Source organism: Alligator mississippiensis, chromosome 4 (assembly GCF_030867095.1).
Source record: "Alligator mississippiensis isolate rAllMis1 chromosome 4, rAllMis1, whole genome shotgun sequence".
Lineage (NCBI taxonomy): Eukaryota > Metazoa > Chordata > Crocodylia > Alligatoridae > Alligator > Alligator mississippiensis.
In genome coordinates, this window is record NC_081827.1 from 222144740 (window position 1) to 222167741 (window position 23002).

The window sequence follows — 23002 nt, forward strand, 5'->3', positions numbered from 1 at the left end:
GGGACTCCCCAGGATAGGTGACCTGTAACTAGGGATGTTTTCCCTCCTCTCCTAAACACAAGCTCATGAAAGTTCAGCAGCCTGAACCTGAGTAAATTCAGCAGTGTGCTTACTTGACTTGGGGAGCTAGGGAAGAAGGGAGGAAGGGAGAGCTTGCACTCAGTTTGGGGTTCCCAGAGGTTGGGGGATAATAAGGGGCTGCAGTCAAGTAGGAAATGAAGACACAGCTAGCTGTTAGAACTAAGCTTGTACTGAACAAACAATGTAAGGGAGCTCAGTGATGAAAGGTGCCAACAAAATGGGGGCAAAAAACAGTCAGTTGAGTAATGGCCATAAACCTGGTGGAGGGGGTAAGGAATGATGGAGTGTGTGATGCTGGAGAACCAATCAGACCCATGTCATGGAACACTTGGCATCCATATGTAGCATACCCAGTTCATGTACTCTTGACCCAGCGCACTGTGATTTTCCAGGTTCATTTTTTAATCATTTCAAGTCACTTTAAACCAGCTTAAAGGGCTTGGTACATCAGTTCACTTCAGGTTTAGACTGCATTTAAACTGGTCTAAGTGTTTTGTGTGTCCATATTAGGGGTGCACTGATAAAGATTTTTTTGACCAACACCAATGGCTGATTATTGACCAGCCATATCGGCTGATGCCAATCCAATTGCTGATATGCAGCCTGGAAGCTTGGAGAGCAGCATCTGGCTGGTAAGTCTGTTGGGGGGAAAGGATGTGTGCGCGTGTGAGGACACACACACACACACACACACACACACACACACACACACACACACACACACACACACACAGATTTAGGCCCCCGTGGTGAGGGAGGGAGTGGGGCTGGTGCTGTCCATCTGGGGTGTGGCAGTGTGCGGGATAGAGCTGGCAGCTCATCTGGGGAACAGGGAGGGGGGCAGCTCCTGCCACTGCGCTCACCCCTGTGCAAGGCATGGGGGGGCATGTACCCCCCCGGATCTGTGCATGGGGTGAGGGCAGGCTGCCTGCTGTGCACTTGGGAGTGGGGCTGCTCCAGCCACAGCCCCTGGATGAGTCACTGGCTCCATCCTGTACCCTGCTCCATCCCGGCTGGGCTGCGCCTGCCCCAGCCCTACTCATTTCCTCACTGTGGGGGCCTCAATCTGCACCCCCATGCCCCTTCTCTCCCCCACACCCTTTCTGCCCAACAGACTTACCAGCCAGACACTACTCTCCAAGCCACCAAGCTGCTCTCCTGGCTTGATGCATGCTGTGGCTGCACGCACGCATACAGCATTTATTGGTGACATTATCAGCCACATCAGCCAAAGAAAGCCAGTCACGATAATATGAATTTTCCTTTTATGAGTGCTGATACAATATAGACCGATATATCAGTGCACCTCTAGTCCGTACTCTATGTCATCAGAATTAGAAGTTGTTCTATTCGTTGGGAAATTCCTGTTTCTTGGGATACTCCTTAGTTAGGCCATTGTTTTAACTGTCCTGCTTGGCTCTTCTAACAACTCCATTTATATAGTTTTGTGCAGCAAGTAATGGATTATTATTACACACAGAGGCACATGCAATATTAATAAAAAGTAATACAGATTATCCAAGTTCAAATGTATCCTAGAGGAAAGAAGCTTCGGACCTCATCAGAAGCTGGCAAGCAGACAATGAATCAAGAAGGTGGCTCTCTCATAGCAGCCCCTAGCAAGGCATTTTACTCTGTGGATAGCACACAACTACTTTCTCAGCCAGGTACAGTATAATCATAAAAGGAGGAAGGCAGGTTTTTGTGTAAGAATAAAAATCAACAGTAACATTCAGAGGCTTAATATCTGCAAGTTGTTATGAAAGCTCCTGGGTAGATTACCTTTGGGCAGATGATATTGAGCTGTATTCTGTGAAAAATAAAGTAATAATATGAAGAATTTTGGATTACTGTTCAATTAAGGTGTTATTTATAAAACCACCAATAAGATGTACTTCAAGTCAGACTTTATAACACTTAAAAAGTGTGCACAGTACTTTTGTTATCAGCTATGAAAAATATAGCACAAATACTGGCTGATAATGTGACTGGAGATTTTTACTAGATTCATAATTTACATGTACTAAAATACATGACAAACTGCCTTAATTTGAGTGCTAATGGACATTTAGAGAAAAACACATTAACTTAATTATGTAAATGGTCATTTGTTAAACCACAACAGAAACAATTGCAAGAGAAATGAGACTACATTTACAGCCATTACAGAATACAAGTTTCCACCTTGTATATGGGGATATAAAGCTCTTGGGAATGTATTACCTCTCTATGGGAATATATTACCCCTATATTACCTTTATGGGAATATATTTCCTCTTTATTACAGCAACAACAGCAATAATATATCATTTCAACAACTGGAGACATCTTGATTATTTAGGGTATAATAAAGATGTGCAGAGATGTAGCTAGGTATATTGGTCCCGAAGGCACGTGGGGTGGGGGGGGCGGGGGTAGTGGGTGCTGAGCAGTATAAGTGCAGGGCTGTGTGATTACCCCTTCATGCAGGGGTTGCTGCAGCGGTGGGAGCACTGCAAGCTGCCAAAACATGGGCCACTGCTGTGGTAGTAGTAGGTACAGGTTCTCTAAATCAGCCTGGTGCTTGCCCACCCCTATTTACATTACTGAGGATGTTGACTTGGTAAAATGATAAATTTTTGGTAAAATGATAAAGTTTGGGGACCATCTATCCAAGGCAGAATGTCCTTTCTTTTGATTGGTAAAATGAACTGGAGCACTGAAGGTTTAAATAGAAGATACCTGGAGGCAAGACATAACTATGTCTTTGGAACTCCTTACCCAGAAGCATCCAATACAAACCTCTATTTTTTTTTGGCGTTCATATAGCTTTGGATGCAGGTACGACAGAAAGAATGGTGTGTGGAATATTGTATTTCCACTTGTCAGGTATTTTAGTATGTATAAACATTTTACAAGCAGAAACATTTTATGTTGTAACAATACTATCATATGACCACTGAGGTAAAGTATTTTAAAGTATGAAATTGAAGATTACAGTAAGTGAACTTCATTAATTGGCCATGCCTTGGGAGACTCGTTTTCGGACCCAATATGAAGAGGATATCTATAGAGTTAAATACTCTAGCTCCAAAAAAGGATGTCCCTCCAATCAAAACAAAAGTTACTTTTGAAAGAATACAGAAACCAGTGGTATGTAAACACAAGAAATTGCACGTATGAAGGAGCTGTTCTTTTGATGTATGTTAATGAGGTCTGCTGGAAGTTGAAGCCTAGGTAGTTATTTTATGATAGTTCATGTAAAAAAGCTTTAAAAACAAGAATCTTCACTTTCAAAGGTTATTATAAAAATCACAGAAATATGGGGCTGAAGGGGCTCTCAGGAAATCATCAGATCTAATCCCTTGCACAAGACAGGGACAATACTATCTAAATCAGGCTAGCCAAAAGTCTGCTTAACCTGCGTTTATAAACTTCGAAGGAGAGGATTCCACTACTCCCTTCTTGCAATTTAAGCTCATTATTCATGTCCTATCTTCTGTGGACACAAAAAAGACTTGATAGCCATCCTCTTTATAACAACTGTTTTTGGGGGGCTCCCCCCACATTTGAGACCCATCAAATCCCCCACCCCATCAATATTCTCTTTTCTAGATAAAATAATCCCAGGACTTCCAACTTTCCCTAGTGTGCTGTGCCTATTGAAGATGTACACATTTCTTCTTGTTCTCTTCTGGACTTGTTCCAATCTATTACCAATCACTCAATCTGCTTGAGGATTTTAATAATCTAAACACATTTGGCATATGCAAGCTTTCCAATTATGAAAAAATATACTGTAATTACTATACACCTACAACATACAGTATGTAATACTACATTTTAAATGGACATATTGTGTCAAATATATAGCATTATATTATACCATTTAAAATATACTCAAAAGTATGCATAAAGAAACCAAGAACAAAATATTTTAAAAGATGGATAAAACTAGATGACTTATTAAATACATATGGTAGCATGCAACTTTGTGACAAATTTAAACATAAGCATGAATTCTGGTTGGACATTTCCTGGGAAGTATTTGGAAATGCAAGTATAACATTCACATCCTTGTATTATACCAGTAATGATTAGAATCATTAGTTCACTAAGTTACTGCAAATAAATAAATTAGTAAAATTGCTTTCACTACATATGGGTAAGCCAAGTCTATAACAATCACTATGATAAATTCTTCTTCTACTCTGTTTAGGCTTAGGACAATCCGGGAATAATTAAAACTTTACAAGCACTGCAGTAAAAGATAGGAAGCAAGAGGCCTTTATAGTTTCAACTGTAGTGAATCAGCATTTTTGAATGCTAAGTAATTGCAAACTGATCAGCAGCTCTACAAATAATTACACGTAGCACCCAAAACAATGAGGGGATGCAAAAATAAAGACATCAAGGCCTGTACCTTGTGCTGGCAATGCTCGGTGATTCTGCTCCGAGTCTACATCTTTCTAGTTGACTAGCAACAATTTGCCTCTCCACCTCCAGTTCTCTGGTGAGTCTTTGAAACTGCAGCTCCTGTGATTTCAAAACAAAAATAAGGAATTCTGGGTGTTATAAGTTAGATGAGATACTATTAATCCAAGGATATCCAAGTTAAAAAAAATGAGTGTAGATCAATAATGAAACAGTCATTGTGCATTATGATTTTCCCTTGTAACAACTCTTCAATAGCTAAAATAGTCTATTGAAATAATACAGTATACATTTTATAGCTCTTTAAACCAAAGCTAGCATTATTTTCCCCCCCATTAAAAAAAAGGAAAAAAGAAAAGAATAAAATGCTCAGCTATCTGTGGCATAAACAGGAGCCATTTATTATCTGTTGCTATATGATCTATGATTTCAGTTATTCCAGTATCTTCCTCTGCTGCTGCACTTTGACATATTGATTGAAACTTGAAAACATACTTAACTATGTCTGCAACTGTTGCACATTGGAGAATACTGCAGCTTGTCATTCTTAGCTACAAAACTTTAAGCCCTCAGCTGCAGTACATGGTGATTTTACATTAAAAAACTTAAACACAATTGCAGTTTCAAAGTTGATAGAAATGTTGCATAGACATTCCTCCACTTTTGACAGCTATAAAAAAAAATTATAATTCCAGTACTTGTTATGTTTTCTCAGTTACACTTGCACCATCCCTCTCCAACAGCTTCAAATGTAGTCATGTAAAACAATGGTAAGCAGAAAATTTAGGAGACTAAACCATAGCATTGCTTATTGTTATTAAAAGCTCAAGATTTCACAGAGAAATGATACTTTGGTCTGTGGTAGATCACTGAGGGAAATCAAATCATATTACAATAGGAGAAATTTTACTTTTACATAGATACCTTTCATAAATGATCAAACAGGTGACATCAGAACATCAGTATTATTATTTTAAATGTATATGGTTTAACTTCTATATGCATTTTACATTCTGCAAGTGAACTGAAATGGGTTTTTAAAATATTAATAAATGTTCATTAATACATATTAATAAATGTGACCTGATGAAGAATGACTTGCATTCTAAAGGTTTAGAATTTTAAATCACAACCATTCCGTTGGTTCAATAAAAGATGTCATCCCAAAAAATCTTGCTGCTTGCAATAAATGTTTAAGCATCAGAATCCTAAACAGAATAGATATTTTTAGAAGGGTAATATAACAACTTTTGCCATGCAAGTGGGTTTGACACAGCCATGTTCTCTAGGAGTTTCAGACTGTGCTGCTGGAACTCCATTTTGTCTTGTTCAGCACACGGGCAGGTCTTTTAACAGTAGGGACATATTAACACTTCATTCTCTAAGTAAAAGCTAGTTGGGTAAACTGAGGCCATATCCTCAGCCTGCTTCCAAAATGTGCCGATAGCTGCCTTGCAACAGAGGTTTGGCAAGCTGGTCAAATATGATTTTTTTTCCCCAAAAATTCTTAATGGAAAGTTTGTGCTTCTTCTGTGTATTATTTGATCATATTAGCAATTTTTTGACTGATATTTGACCGGTCAGTTGACTGAACTTTATTTGACCAGTCAAATACCAAACCCTAATTATAACAATGTGAACACACAGTTAACAGAGAAATATTCCACTAAAACTCTTACTCCATCACACTGACAAGGGAAAATAGGCATTGGAGTCTACAGAACTTTCACTGGGATCCTCAAAGCCAACCAGAACGACTCTGGTACTTTTGGTAGTGGCAGCTTTGATACCAACAAACTCTCTACTAACCCTGGAGCAGGCAGAGCCAGGTTTAGAATATGCCATGACAATAGATATTAGACATTATAATCAGATGAAGAACCTGGTAAATATCCAAGTAACACACTAAGAATGAGTAGCCAGCAGGACATCATCCAGGTTCTGTCTCATTGGCTTGGGCAGTAAGAAAGATAGCAGACACTTCAGATTCCTCATACAGGAGACTATATACATGCATGGCCCAGCCGTACACTACTGCTTGGAAAAGATTCCAAATGCATGGGCATGAAGCACATGAACATACATCTACAATGGGATCCAAAATAGACACGTGCTTAAAATATATCTTTTGATTGGCCTCTGGATATTCCTATTTGTGAGATTAACAAAGAGTACAACTGTGGAGCTCTGGTTGAATAAGGGCTATAAAACAACCAAAACAAAAGTTCAGTGCTGGTTGGAAGTTGAGATTATTATTAGAAAAGACTGCAATTTTACTCTGCTGAGAGTCTTTTGGAAATACAATATGTTTTTGAACATATATTGAACTTAGGTAACATCTAAAAACCTTTTGAAAAAGAATGATGGAATCCAAGAAATGTTATCTGCAGATTTGTTGAATATATTATGACATCTCTAAGTGAGTAAATAACTGGAAAGTCTTAATAATGGTCTAAAAGCAAGTTGAAGAAAGATAAACCATCACCTGCACTGATGGAAACAGTAATGAGTGGAGGCTGGAAATGGAGACGATGAAAGATATTGTGCAAATTATATCTCCTGTATGAATTAGTTTACAGAAAATTAGCCTTTTGACCTTTCTCTCACATGCCTTAACAGATTACCTGTGGCTCTTATGAATGTCCTCTTCATAGATATGCGATATCATCATCTTACAAAAGGGCCAAGGGATTTACACAAGACCACGTCCAAAGAAAAAAACATGAATCATAGAAAATACCACCAAGGTAGCTAAGTATATATTTCACTATACTGTAGGTAAGGAGAAATCCATTTTTCTTTCAAATGGCCATCAATGCAAAGCAATTACCTTAAGAAACCTGAGGGATACATACAGTAACCTTTTCATAACAAATCCAAGGATTTTTGTGGGGGAGTGGGGGTGGGAGGAGGGGCTTGTTTACTGGATCAGTTGTACAACCCATACTGATCTGGTCAACTGGGACACCTGGAAACTCAGGTAGTTGCGTCTATCGTTCCCAAATCACAGCACAGAACTCAATTATATGAGAGATCCTAAATTTGTTATAAGATGCTAAGAGGTGCTTTGTAACTCTTGACATTCAGGAGATGCAGTACTTGTAGTCTAGTTGATTCCTTAGATTTATGTGAACTGGTTAAGCAAGGGAACTGAACTGGGCAACACAAACTGCCTACAGTGTCCTGGGGCTACTGAATCTCCAAAGTTGATGCTGGACATGCACGTTATCAGCTTTAGTTAAATGGGTCTCAGGAGCTTTACCAGTGTGGGTTTGTAAAACAGCCATGAAAGAATGAAAAGAGCCCTGATATGTTAGGAAATAAGTAAAGCAACAAGGACAAACTCATCTGCACCACTGATGATTAAGGCCACTTTCCCTTTAACATTTTTCAGAATCCTACAGGATGATAGGGTGGGAAAAGGCGAACCCTGTTCTTCAGAAGATTCCACAACTCAGTGCCAGGTGGACCAAGCGGGAATATGCAGAGGTCATACAAAAGATGCAGAGCCACCAGAAAAGTAGCAGCCATGCCACTGCAGACCAAGATTGAACAGGCTCTGACCTGTCAAATATTCTTCAGCTTTCTGACAAGATGGGAATGATGTAAAAGAACACTTCCCCTAGTGCGAATTAAAACATCTGATATACATTAAAGCAGAACTGTCCAATTTCTAAGTGGCTGGGGGCTCCTTTGCATGGCGTCATAAACATGTAGCAGCCCTATGCCGATGCTTAGGGATGGGGTCAGCATTGGGACCACAAGAATTCTGGTCCTGATGCTGAAAAACAACTGCTGGGACAGAAGATTACAAGGTTCCCTGGCAAAGAGAGCTGAGAAGCTCCAGCTGTTGGGAACCTGGCAAGCCCTGAGCCTGGCCACCGTTCCTGTCTTGCCCTTGGGAGCCACATAACTAAGCACTTAAAAATGCCAGGTTTACAGGGAGCCAAGCTGAACCTGAACAAGCTGGGACGCTGCACACCCTGCTGGGAGCAACCCAGGCTCCGTCGCTGGCAACAGCTACCTGGAGCTGGGGCTGGCTGCAGCGTGCCAAGCAAAATGGCCTTGTGTGCCACACTTGGCACGTGTGCCAGGGGTTGCCGACCCCTGACTTACAGACTCACTATTCATAATGCTTTAATCCTTAAGTACAATAAACACCCAATTCTAGACCTTCACATCAGTATTTGCATAGCCAAAACATTTACACACAACTGAATCTGATGGCAAAATCTGAGCCTGAGTTGCATGCTATATTATTCATATACTGACTGATTTTCCCCCTGCAGGAGTTATGGAAAATGCTCCTAGACATCATCTGTTTAGAGTATGCAACTGAAGCTGTTGTTCTTGAAAATTCATAGGCTAAGGAGGATACTTAATAAATGAGTAGCCAGAGAAGGATTCTCCAAATCACAAAATTAACTAAACTTTCCATGACAGGGCTAACATGTAAGTGTACAAACACACAATCCCTACTCACAATATTAATAACCCCCCCCCCCCCCTCTTTATTTGTACCTACTATGAAAATATTTTCTTGAAGTTCTACAAGTATCTGAACCAGGCCTGGTGCAGTCCCAAGCCTGGGACCAACCATCAGCACTGGGTTATGCTGGGCTGCGGGCACCCAGCGCTCAATTTGCAGGATTATGATGCTGGGCACCCCCTGCACTGGCAAGTAGTAATGGTACAATTTGGATCTGATCCCAAAAATCTCTTGTCCTGACTTGCATCTGTGGCATGGCAGGAAGTGTGATTATTGGGAATGCACCATTAAATCAACAGCCCAAGGCGCTGTAAGTTCATGTCCTAGCAACCTAGATTACTTCACAGTGACTTCATATTGAAACTCAACTCATTAGCAGGCTTTTCTGTATCTACAGATCAAATCTCTACTGCTTCTTAATAAAAAAAGTCCCATAATGCACAGCATTCTTAATTTTACAACATAAAATTTTGGTAATATAAAATGCATGCCAAAAGTGACTTTATATTATTTAAAAGTAGAATGAAAATTAAGAACACCAAGCAATAATATGTTCTACAGAATAAAAACAAAAATAATCATTACAGAAATTATACTGTATTTGTATAATTGCTAGTTTCAAGGAGAAAGTTGCCAAATTTTTCCCCCAAATCAAACAGAACTAGTTGATTCTAGACATGGGGAGATAAAAATTGTAATTAAAAAATGAATGCATTTAAACCATGTGCTTTAATTAAATTAAAATTATAAAAATTAAAAGGCAGAATAATGGTTATTATTATTTGATATTACATAGGCAAAGAAAGATTTATCATTAGTAAATAAAACATGGCATTGCTAAATTTTTGCACTGCTGGATATACTTCTCAAGTTTAAAAAAAGTATTTTCATTTAACCAAGTGAGATCAACTGAATATTTTTTTAATTATAGAATTTACCTAGCAAATCTGAAACTTTTCCATGTTTATAATGGGAAATAATTTTCATTTCTGTAGTATAGTCAATAGAAAGGAAGATCCTTTTGAAGGCAACAACAGCTTCATTCACTGGACAAAGTCACAGAAGACGATTGGGAAGATTGTTTTTAAATATAAATTTATCTTGTCAAAATTGTTTATCAAAAGTTGGAAACATTGTTCACTGAAGTTTTCCTCTAAACTTTCCTTGCTACTGATTCCAATCTCAAATCTGGAATATTTTCTTAACATAAAAAATTTAATAATTGAAAAGCCGTAATTCACAAGATGCTATTGTTACTTTGAGAATAACAGTGCTCTACATTCAAGAATTTAACTTTATTCTTGGTATAAGCCGGGGTAGACAACCGCCGTCATGGGTGCCAGAGCATGGCATGTGAGCCTTGGGGCAGACCATGGGGAAGGGGATGGGGCTGTGCTGCCACAAGAAGGATCAGGCACCTCACAGCTCCCCTGCTGTCCACCCCAGCACATAACATCTTACAAGGTCAGGTTGGGTTTTGGCACTCTGCCCAAAAATGTTGATGACTCCTGGTATAAGCATTGATACAGAGATCCTGGTCTAACCTCCATAGCTAACTCTTTTATCCTATCATATTATGTAAAGCACTGTGGCTATAAAAGAAAACTGGCTTATAACTTGGACAGTTGTATGCTGAAGCTCTTAAAGGATCAAGTACATAAAACTAAAGCTAGGTTCAGACATTCAGAAAGGTTAGGGGGAAGTTAGATCGTGTGAAAAATGGCCACCCAATCTCACTTAGTTCGCCTATGTGTTGACCTTCTATTTAATCCCTAGTTAGGTCAATCTAAGCACAAACTGTACAGAAGTTCCAGGAAGGTTAGAGAGGTGAAAAAAATGGCTGACCTGATTTAATTTAAGCCTGCCTTAGAGGTATTCCAAGTTAAATCGGGTACAGTGAGACCAATCCAGCTGAACTTTTGTATAGTTCCCAGCAGAGCCCAGGGGCTGGGAAAGCCCAGACACTGGCCCCAGTCCAGGAACTGCGCTTTTCCTATACACCCCCTGGCACGAGACTATATTGAGCCTCTGAGCCCCTTCCCCCACCCCGAAACAACCTCCCCAGGTAAACTAGCCAGCCATGACCCCTACCCACCAAGCCCCAACTGATCCCACAAGCTGCTCCCAGTGCCAGTGTTAGCCAGTGCTGGAAGCCAATAAGTAAGCTGGGGTTGGGGAGAAGGGCAGGCAGAAGCAAGGGGTGGTTTGCTTCTCTGAGGGGAGTTTGTTCATCTGGGAGTGGATGAGGGGGGCAATCATGGGACTAAAGATAGCCCCTGGACTATTCCCCCAATCCTGTCAACCCCCCCACCCCAAAGCCAACAGCCCCCCCCATCCATGTCTCCCTGATCTACCCACCCCTTGCCCCCAACCCTGACTTACTTCAATCAGGTTCCCAGGATGAGTGAACACTAGTAAAATCAGCCCTAGGCACAGTTTGCAGGATATGGGGCAGTTCAGTGGGATCGAGGGCAGCCTGGGGAAGGTGGGGACTGGGTAGGTTTGGCAGGAGCAGAAAATCTCACCAATCTTGCCAATCCCCCCAATCCCTGCCACATGCCCCATTAGCCCCCCATTTCCCCCAAACCCCTCTACTAGCCCCCTCCCCCTCCCTTGATTTGCCTTAGATCAGATGGCCATTTTTAACCCAATATAACCTCCCCCTAACCTCCCTGAATGTTTGTATGTACCCTAAGTGGAGAAGCACTTAATTAGCTGATCTTTTTAGACAAAAGGTGGTCCTTGGGTCAGATGAGTGGTGTAAGGTCAGTCTGCAGCTGAACTGGAGTAGGGTCCAGGCTGACACAATGGTCCGGCCCCACATTCTGGACTGAGCCTTGGCTCCAGTCCTGGCTCCACATGCCGCATGCTGGGTCAGGCACAGTGGCACATTGCACTCATGGCCCTGCCCCACATTCAGGGCCATATTATCTGGCCCACAGGGCTTGGACATTTGGCAATGTGGCAAATGGTGGCAGGCCTACTTCCTGGTGCCAAATTTCTGGACCCATGGGGAGTACCATAGGCCAAATCCATGGCTCCGTCACCTAGATTTAACCCGCAGACCAGAGTTTGAGCACTTCTTTTAACACATTTTTTTCTCCAAAACTTTCAACTTTCTTAAAGAGAAGAGGGAAAGGAAAACCCTGCATTTTCAGCTGAAACTTATCTGATCACTGAGTTATCAGCTGGAAGTCTAAACAGGCCTTCACACTGACCTATATCGAAAAGGCAACATATTACCATCAAAAAGGAAGCAACTACCATGGCTATTCTTTTCAGTTATTTCCTAAAATCAACATCATCTCAGTCTGATCTGGCTTGAGCCTCAGCCAGCTTGCCCTGTAGAGAAAGCAAGCAACTAAATCAATCTATCAAACCAGAACAGTATACTATACATAGGTCCTGAAGACACAACAAGAAGTGCATCCTCACTAGTCTTCTCAATGGTCTTGTGAGTGAGTCAGCAGCCTTTTGGGAATTCTACAAGAGAACTGTGAGTAGGAATGGTTTCCTATCCTTACTTACATGCATATATATTCCCACATGCTCATGCACACATATATGCACACACGTACACACACGCAAAGCAGAAACTAACTTCAATTGAAGTAGTTTATTAAAAAGTTATTTTGATACACTCATGATATACAGTTAAGTAAAAGTATATTTATTGCAATCATGAGTCTGAGCAATATAATCAAATAATGGTGTGAAATTGAGTTCCCAAAGGGCTTCATGACAAATGTATAGATAGAATACAATAGCCAGGAAATTATTCACCTTTTAATCAATTCAGAACAGATGCAACTAGAAGTACGTTATGAAAAGGCTCCGTTTGTTAAACAAAAAGGACAATGACATGAACACAGACGTCTTCTTGAGTGATTTAAAACACACAAAAACCGTGCTAGTCATGTCAATGCTTGAAATAATCTACTGTTTCCCAAATCCTAAAAGTATATGCGACTGAAAAATATTTTTAAATTTTGGCAGATCATATTTTCAGACCCAAAAATCAAATTCAGATTGGCATTTCTGATCCATTTCAATTGTGACAACATTTTAGCTGCTGTTATCTGGAAAACGTCTAGAGAAAGTTGTGAAAGTTATATACTTTATACAAAATAGTTATTAGATTATATATTAAAATAAGCAAAATGATAGCAAATAATGATACCCATTTCATACAATTGCTCACACTTTTGTAATGGTATGAAGACACATATACTCCAGTGGATGCTATGATGCAACGGTGCTCAACTGACAGCCAATGAAGCTCTGTCATTCAGCCTGCAGGTCTCCCCATGGGTTTGGAAATTTGGTGGGAAGGGAACAGTGGCAGCACTAATTGCTGCTCCCTGCTTCTAAATTTCTGGACCTGTGGAAAGCCCTGCGGGCCGGATGTCATGGGTTAGCATGCAGAAGGACAGGTTCACAGGGTCGCTCTGAAGCTGGATCTGGCACACAGGCTAGGGACAGGCATTACACATAAACTGGCTTAAGTGATCAGCAACTGGTTTAAGACTGTAACAGAACAGATGTTCAGTGCACATAAACCAGTTTGAAAATGGCTGAAACCAGTTTGAGATAAACCTGGTTGAATGTAGTATCAGACTTAACTGATTTGTGTCAAACCTGTTTGTGAAACTTCTGTCCCAGACCCCTTGCTGGTTTAAGTTAAACCAGACTCCCCCAGCATCTTGGCATGCTCTCTGGGCTGGGCGGGGCACTCCGCTCCAAAGCAGAGCTGGCTCCTCCCCTCTGCTCTCTGGCTGCAGCTGAGTAGAGACTGCAGGCATCTGCTGGCTTCCCTCTGCTCTCCCCTCTCCACTCCCTACTAAGCAGGGATTATTCCCCTGTCCCCTCTGCCTTACACAGACCCCTCTCAGCATTAGCTAGCAGGCCACATGCTGGCTATGGTCCATGCTGTTGCAGATGGGTCAAAAGCAGAATCAACATGTAGCTGGTAATGTCCCCCTGTTGTTTTCTTAATGGGTTGATAAACACTTATCAATTTCCTGCTGGGCTGGTCAGAAGGGGTGAGGGGGACACCTTAATCAGAGCATCCTGCCAGGGCCTGGCCTTGGCCCCTCAGCTCAGCACTGTGGAAAGGAAGGGATGGCTGCTTTAGCAACCTCCGGCTTCTAGCCTGAGCTACTGCAGGCATATGCCTGCATTTCTGGGATGTCTGTGCAGTTACACAGTGATTCAGCCTAGCCAGGTTAGACTAACCTGCAAAGATTGAATCAATTCAGGCTCAGGCTTTTTGAATGTCTGTCCCTAACCACAGAGTCGGGCCGGCACACTGGATCTAACCTGCAGATTAACCCTGTAATGGATCTGGCTGGAATGGCCCCATGCCACTCATCTAGCCCATGGCGTTGGAAGGCTGAGCACCACTGTTATAAAGCAATATAGTCAGACACCTGAGTACAGTGGATATTCCATCCAAAAGGTAGATAAGACCTATGCACAAAGAGGTAGGAGACTGTTTATTATTATTATACTGACTCGTAGAAACTAGGACTTTCTTCTACAAAGGTATTTATAGATATTAAGAGAGACCTGAATGTAAAAAGAAAGAAAAAGAACAATAACAAGAAAAAGGGATGTACCCGTTTAATTTTTCTCATGATATATAAAAGCTTGACATACTGGCCTTTTAAAATTTATTTTCATCAACTTGCTTTACATTAAAATTAGAAGTCTCATCTACCCTGTTTTCCTAGAAAGATTATTAACAACTAAACAATTAACAGGATGCCATTGCAAATTCCAAGGAAATAAATACATTAATTGAAAGTGATTTTGACTGAGATTGAAATCTCTTCAGCAGCTAGCCAGCGTGCAACAGTGATGTGTAGCTGGTATCTCATACTCCTCCTGCAGCAAGAGGAACAGAGGGGTGTCAGATGAAGACAAATGGCTGGGAAACAGAAGGCAGTATTGCAGAAGAATAAGCTGGAATAGGAGATAGAGAATCCAGCCTCAATGGGGGATCCGCAGCATGAAACAGGAGGCTCTTCAGGTTATAAAGCAATCAAGAAGGGATTGATTCTTTGGCCATCTCTAGTCATTCTGTTAGTCTCATTTTAATTAAATATGAAAATAACTGCTTCCATTTAACCGCCCCCTGTACCTACTAAAGCATTTAGAACTGTGGTCTACAAAAGATCAAGTAGGCCAGCCTCCTATCCCCCTATCTCTTCCCATTTCATTTATGTTATTTCAAATAAATGGGGTATTTTTGCACAAATCTCAGTCAAGTACTTGCATGCACTCCCTCCTGTCACTAAAATATACTTAAATACCCACAAACACAAATTATTATACATCATTTTGAGAGTACTTGCATTACTAAAACAATAAGACCTGAATCTGATTCTTCTTGTCCAAATCCAACAGAATACTGTACAGAGCCAATTTCTAACTAACACGTAAAACAGCAGCCCTGATATATTCTGTAGCTTTTCTTCTGTTTGCTGACATTCTGTACCGAACTCTTTTATCCTTATTCTTTAACCCCCTCCTCTCCAATAAGAAGGCCAGGATTTAGTCTTCCTTTGTGACCAAAAACTTAACTCACTTCTAAACAGTGAAGTTCTTTTCTAGCAGACACTTCTTATCAACATAAATGCGGTCCAAGGAATTGAAAAGAATAACATGCATACACAAGGCCTAATCCTACTCCCACTCAATCAACAGTAGTATTGTCCAGGCTCAAAATGCAAAAAAAAAAAATGAAGTGGCCGGTACTCAGAACCTCTGCCCAGCAATAGCAAAACACCTAGTGAGAACCAAACTCCAAACTGATAACTGCATTCAGGTCCCACCATGGGAATACTTCCTTCTCCTTCCTGAGCTGGTCCTTTTGGAGGGCTGCTGCTGATTCTGCCTGCTTCAAGGAGTACCCTGGTGCTCCACTAGGACTCTCTCAGTTAGCTCTTTCTTTTGCAGCTGCCTCTCCTTTTCTGATAGCAAGTAGTTATTTGCAAGTGGTTCTAGGTTTGGCAATGTTCTGCAGAGAAATAGCTGTTCTGTGCAAGAGTTGCAGTTACAAAATATTGGTTCTCATTGGCCAATGGAACTGAAGGGGTCAGGACACAAAATGGTGGGACAAAATGGAAGTGGGGGATTCTTGGCTTATTTTCACTTAGCTCCAATGTAAGCATCCACACTGCAAAGGGTAGTTCAAACCACATTTGAGTTACTGCAGGCACACTGTTGCTGTACTTAATTATATGAAAGATAAGGCCTTCTAAGGACATATTTTCTGGTTGTTTTTCCTATGCTACTCAAAACTGCTCCTTTCACACTTATACTGTGTGTGCGTGGCAATTTTTCCTGTCCAATTTGAGCACATGGTTGGGAGTAGTATTTGCTCAACACTAAACACTGTACCTTATTTTGACTTCTGTATTTATGACCTCCATTCTATTGCGAAACTGGGGATTGTACCTTGAAATGTTGACATCAATAATCACCATCATTCTGGGAGCAGAAGTTATATATAGAGTCTGAGACCAGGTAGACACAGCACTATCTTTTGCTAAGGAAATTATGTAGGCTGCATGCAGACATAGAATGCAGATTTTTCAGAGCTGGGCCATCACCCTATGCCAGGCAGATGTTCTGGAGCGGGACATGTGGTAGCACTTAATTGTACTGTATGCCTAGCATGATTAATGCTACAATTTCCAAAGGATGAAAGCAGCACAGTTCCAGGTAATCCCAGCTTTTCATTGCAGGACACACAGTTGAAAGACGACATTCCAGAAGCAGGCTGCTTTTGCTGTCAGGCAGCTGGCTACCTCAGACTAGCACAGGCTTGTGTCTAATGAATTTGGTAGCAACAAATCAACTGTGGTACTGTATGTTTGCTAGACAATTAAGGTGCTGACAGGCATGGAAAAAAACAACAACCAACCAACCAACCAACCAACCAACCAACCAACCAAAAAACAGTGCTTTACCAGAAGAGGAAGTGTGTTAGTTCAATGTGGCTCTGCAGTATCTGTATAGGTTGGATGCTTAAGCATGCTTAAGCACCCAACCTATACAGATGTTGAGTGAGCCAGGTCAAACTAACATGACGCCTCTTCTGGACATGAGCTGCACTCAGCACAGGGGCACACCATCTTAAAATAAAACACTGGGGTTTTTTGACATCAGTAAACCAGAACCATATTGCTTTGGCTTGCCCAGGTATGAATATCCCAGGTATGGGATAGACTGCATATATCCCATAACAGAAGCAGGAATGGAATGGGCAACCCATAATGTTCTTGAGTAATAGATAGCACATAGACCCATCATCTGTTTCTTCCAACCCCTACAAAAACACAAGATTACATTATAGTAAAGGGCAATATTCTACTGTGGCGCATCAAGGCTTGCAGAACAAAGGGAGGTATCCAACTCTATGGAATACTGGCTTCATGCAGGGGTCTAAAATCATATGGAGACAGCACCATGTTTTGCTGAGGCATGCAGAAGCAGAAACATCTAATGCAGGTTTTTCAGAGCTATGCAATCTCCCTGTGTTAGGTAGATGCTCTGGAATAGGATGAGAGTTAGTACTAAATTGTACTGCATGCTTAAAATGATTAGCACTGGGGCAGAATGCTAACACAAAGACTCATCCTTTTTCAATCCAGACAAACTGGAAATTTATTCCATTCCAATAATATAAGTGAGGAAGTATGTGTGCCCACTGGCCTTTTGGGAGATACAATCTATCCTCATTCATGTCCTGGCTTATGAAAAGCTACCCTAATTAGAAACATTTGGCAAAAGTTTCATTTACTTCCTGGAACAGTGAAGGAAGGTGGTAGAATGGTTACCTTTCCTACTGAAGGCCAAATGGTAATGTCTAAAAATAATCTGGAATGCAGTACATGCACAATTGATGTTACTGTGCTCTACTCAATATACAAGAGGGAAAGGGGGAACATTTTTGCCAGGATCGGGGAAGATGGTGGTCCTGTTTTACTATCTGCAGCCAGAACATTGGCTAGCTTTGGCTTAGGCTTAGGACAGGGGTTGTCAACTGAGGGTACATGTACCCCTATGGGTACTTGGAAAGGTCATAGGGGGTATGTGTGGGCGGACATGGACGAAGCGCACCCAGGGGATGGTGGCATCTCCCCCAGTGCATGCCACATGTCGCCTCTTACCAAGGGGAGAGGGAGGGGCATGCTGGGCGCCATTGGCCCCACACAACACCTCCCTGCCCTCCACCCCAGATTGCTCTCCTGCTTGGCTGCTGCCCTTGGTAAATAGCTGACAGCGAGGAGGTGCCCCTCTGCGGACAGGTGTAGGGGTGGGGGGCTCATGTGGTGGTGGCCACTGCCCACTACCCTGCGCTGCCATGTGTCACTTTCCCGTGGCCAGTCACACACACGGCCCCGTAGTCTGCTGACAGGCAGCATGCGATTGGCTGGGCATGAGGCCTGTCAGCAGCCCACAGAGCTGCATGTACAACGGGCTGTGGGAAAGCTGGGTGCAATGGCGGTGGCACGGAATGGTGGTTGGCGGCAGCGGCCTCCACGTGTGAGCCCCTGCCCTGCATCTGGCTGCTGCCACCAGAAGGGGTACACTTGTTAAAAAAGGTTAGATACCCCAGCTTAGGAGAACTAAGGAAGTAAGGGGCACCTTGTGTTCTCACAAACTTTAGCTTGGAAAAGGAAATGAGGGAAGGGGGGAAAGGAATTAGATGTTCATACAGGTATCTTGAGCCAGACAATCTGTTTGTGTATGTGTTGTGAAGCCAATACTGCTTTAGAAAAAAAGAGTCAAGTGTTGTGAAATTTCTCACCCTCTCCTTTTGCTAAAATACTTTTGTAGTACAAGACAAAATAACTTATTCAAAGTAAACACTACCAGCTCTTAGTTTCCCTAAGAGCAATCCATAACCTAAAAGGTTATATGCACATAAGCAAGCTGACTTGTTAATCCTCTGATGTTCCTATATAATTTGGGATACACCATTTGTTTGGTACAGATGACCATATGTATATGGACATTCCACCAAAAGATTACTGGCAGCAGGATTTGGTAATATAATGACCATGACTGAGGCCAGGCCTGATGGGGCATTTCTAGTACCTGCTGGCCATCATATAACATGCAAAAAAGGTCCATCTGCTGCTGGCTCTTTTGCTCCTGCATCCCCTTGGCATGATCTCAAGCAATGGATACCATCTTCTGCTTTCTCCCAGCTTGTATTTGCACTCACGCTCCAGCATCTCTTTGAGGCTTGAAGAGGCAGTCAGACTTTCTGCCAAAGTCCCTGCGCATCTTTTATCAGCAGGTCATCCCTTGCCTCTTTCTTCTGCTTCTGAGCATCTGGACCTGGCACTGAGAGTCAGCAGTCTTCTTCATGGGTGCCTCGTCTGCACTGCGGCAGATGGGCCTGTAAAGCAAACAGTATATAAAACTTTTCTGTCTGGGAGACTATGCAGGAGAAGTTTCTCCCTGTTTACTTTCTGCATTGCAGCAAAGCTAGTCACATCTTTTATTTCAGTAGCATGCACTCTCCATCTCTGAAAATCTGCTCTGTAGGTGCTGTACTCTAGAATTTCTACCCCATATATAAAAACTAAAACAATGATATGAAGAACTTCAGGCAGGAGGCAGGCACTGGACAGCCAATCACTACCAGTGACAGGTTGCAGTTGTACTGGAAGATGTTAGCTTGCTTGAGATTCCTCAATAGAAGAGAAAGAAAAAGTATTCCACATCTCCGGTGGAGAACCTTTCATTTAAACTATGAATCTATCCTGGGGCGAATCAATGATCAGAAGGGACCTGAAAGTTAAAATGAAGTCCATGGAAATATGGTCTGCATAGAACCTTGACAGATCCATTTGCAATAGCTGCCACATAAATAAAATAATAAAAAATTCTTCTGTAGCAGTCCCCAAAACTGTACCCCCGAAAAAGTCAATAGATTGCTAAACGAGATGCAGCAATGTACAGCAACTGCAGATGTACCCTTCACTCTGCACCCTGTACTTCCATGATTTTGAGAAGGCCTGGGATGCACTATTACTGCATTTACCACGTTTCAGCCTATCAGCACTACTCTAGATCATCCATTTTGCCACATAACATTCATATGATATCAAAGGAAAAGCAATGACAATTAGTTTTGGTGTCACATGTGAAGCATGCAGAGGAAAAAGCTAGAAAGCTAGAGTTCTTCTGTTCTTATTTTGCATTTTAGCACTCAGCATGTACTATAACTACTGAAGAAATCTACAAAAGATTAAATGCTGTACTTCATAAATTATACTCAGTTACTCAGGTACTACGCTACTGAATTTCACATATTTCTGGCTTAAAATCCATACTGCAGTGATCCACGTATTAACTCCTTATAGTGAATTAAACAGAGAACAATACAAAAAAAAAACCCTCCCCCAAAAATACCTAAACAAAATCCCTGAATGCTCTTGTTCAGGGATATATCAAATGCATAGTCTGTGTGGCTTCTCATGGCCTGGATGATCCATTTCTGAGACTTAGATCTGTCCCATGGTACATGGCACCACATTTCTTGGAGTCACTGCATCATTGTGCATGCCCCTCCTGGCTGCCCTGTGTGCCCCCTCCCCACCTGATACCACTTTTTTTCTCTCTCCTCTGTCATACTCTCCCTCACCTTTGCTCCATGCCAGCAGCAGGCTCTGCCCTCTCAACAGCCTGGGGCATGGCTCTTTCAGTGGTGTCAGCTCTGCGCACAGGGCTGGGCTGGGCCCATGCTCAGTGCCTCTAAATGGCAGTGTGGACAAAGCCTGCTGACATGGAACAAAGCTAAGGGGGTAGGTGGAGAGGGGTAGAGACTTCAAGGGGGAGGCAGACAGGAAGAAGGTGGGGCCAGGAACCCAAGGCTGTGGGGGGCATGCATAAGAGGGAGATAAGTGTGTGTACGCACGCGTGGGGGGGAGAACAGGTGGCAGGGGGCAAGCTTCCTGCCTCCTCTACAACCTCCACACTGACTGTCCCCTACCACCCACGTGCTCCCTCCACTGCCTGCCCCCGACAGGCCCCCACAACCATTACTGCCTCCTCCCCAATCTGCCCCGCCAACTGCCACCCTCATTACCTTTCCCTCACTGTCTGCAGTAGTGAGGGGGGATGAATTTAAGATGATCCTCCAATAATTAGGTTGTATACAAAGAAAATTATAATAAATTTATAATTTTTCCATATATAGAATTGAATTATTGGGAGGCTGCTTTAAATTCAGGGTTGTCTTGTATTTGGATAAATAAAAACAACAATGGGGAAAAGATGGGAGGTTAGTGGAAGCTGTGTTAAGCCCCTAGGGTTCTGGAGCAGTGCTGATGCAGCAACTCCAACAACCATGGGTATTAATGCTTTCAATACTGCTGGTCTAGTTTGCAAGAAGCCCTATAGTCCAGATTTAGTCCATGCAGCCAAATAAGCTTGATACACCTATTCTAAAGTTATATTCAAATATTGCTGTTTCTACATGTACATGTGGTAAATAGATTTATACATACTTAGATGTACGTACTTGCCATGTCTCGAAGAATAGCTCCAACACATATGAGGTAAAAATCAGGAACCATGCAACAAGAATACCATGTGATAGTGTAGAAACCTAACAGAGCTGCAATGACTGACAACTCTATTTACATATCTACTTACTTGCCGCTAATCAGAAGAAGACTATTAAAGCCTTTAATAAATTTTGCATTTTGAATTGTTTGCTAGTCTAGCGGTGTGGTTAGAGTTACTCTGACAATTGAGTGATTGTAGCAGGAGGCTTGCTGCTCCTGCTACTTTAAGAGCTGGCAGGTGGTAGGAAAAGCAGGCAGCAGGTGTGGCTGGGGTAAATCAGGAGCCATATGACCCAGAAAGGGCTGGGCTTAGCAAGGATATAAGCCCAGGTGCCAAGCTGAGCAGGTAGGAGGGCCTGGAGGCCACTAAGGGAACACTGCCTAAGCAGGATGGCTGCAGCTCCTGAATGCCAGCATGGAGAATACAGCCTATGGCAATTTGGAGGTTTTGGGGAAGGGACTAAGGGGTATAGAAGATTCCTAAGGGCCCATTTAGGGGTCCAGGAGCCCGAGGAGGGGGCTGAGAATGGATCCAAAGGGTCCAGGAGCCCACAGAAGGGCAGAGTGCGATCAGCAGGGGCCAAGTGTGGGACCAGGGGGTCTGAGAGTCCACGAGAGGCAGAGTACATAACTCCAGGTAGGAAGGCAGTGCTTGGGAGTAGTCAAGAGAGGCAAAGTGCCCGGGAGGAGCAGGCCACCCTGGAAGTTGAATCAATACCAGTGAATGATAACACCTGTGAGGCATAGAGCATGGTGTAGGGGCAGATGGAACCACACAATTAGCCCTTAAAGTAGGGGTGGGCAAAATGGTGGATACGGCCAACAGTCAAACTTCATTTCCCAGCAGCCCCTGCCCACCTTGCTGCAGCCAGGTTCCATGGACAGAACAGTAGCAGGGGTGCCGTGACAGCGTGTGGCTGGGACTTCCATGGAGACCAGCCCCAGCAGCATGGGCAGGGCACACAGCTGGACTGGACACTGTTCTGGGGCAGGGGCTGGGATCTTACAGTGGTGACAGCATGGCACGGAGTGTCACTAGCAGATTGTAGCTCTGTCCCAGCTCTGGACTACGCTGTCACCGCTGCAAAATCACAGTTCCAGACCCAGAGCAGCTCCCTGCCCAGCCAGAGCTGCTGGGGCCGCTCTCTGTGAAAACCCTGGACCCGCGTTGTCATGGCACCACCACTCCTTGGGGATCCATAGAAACTGGCTGCAGCAACACAGGCAGGGGCTGCTGGATAATAGGCTGCTGTGGGCCCAATCTGGCTCACCGGCCAGACTGCCTGCCCCTGCCTTAAGGCAATGACCACGGACACCTGTGGTCATGAGAAGATGATCAGGTTTGGGAAGCCCGGGGGAAAGCCTCCTTTATCTAAAAGTTAGATACATTAATGTATGGCAGAAGAATGAAGGTGTGACTGTACAA

At 42.7% G+C, this 23002-nt stretch overlaps 1 protein-coding gene across 6 annotated transcripts in view; it reads right to left on the reverse strand.

Annotated features, from left to right (window-relative positions):
* Positions 1–23002, reverse strand: part of PKP4 (plakophilin 4) — a 272331-nt gene that overhangs the window by 140495 nt on the left and 108834 nt on the right. For 4 of the 6 annotated variants that reach the window (XM_059727364.1, XM_059727362.1, XM_059727363.1 and 1 more), the window contains exon 3: positions 4484–4596. In XM_059727364.1, coding sequence (XP_059583347.1) covers positions 4484–4596 — 113 coding nt within the window. The other 2 variants (XM_019480299.2, XM_019480298.2) reach the window with 2 other exon arrangements.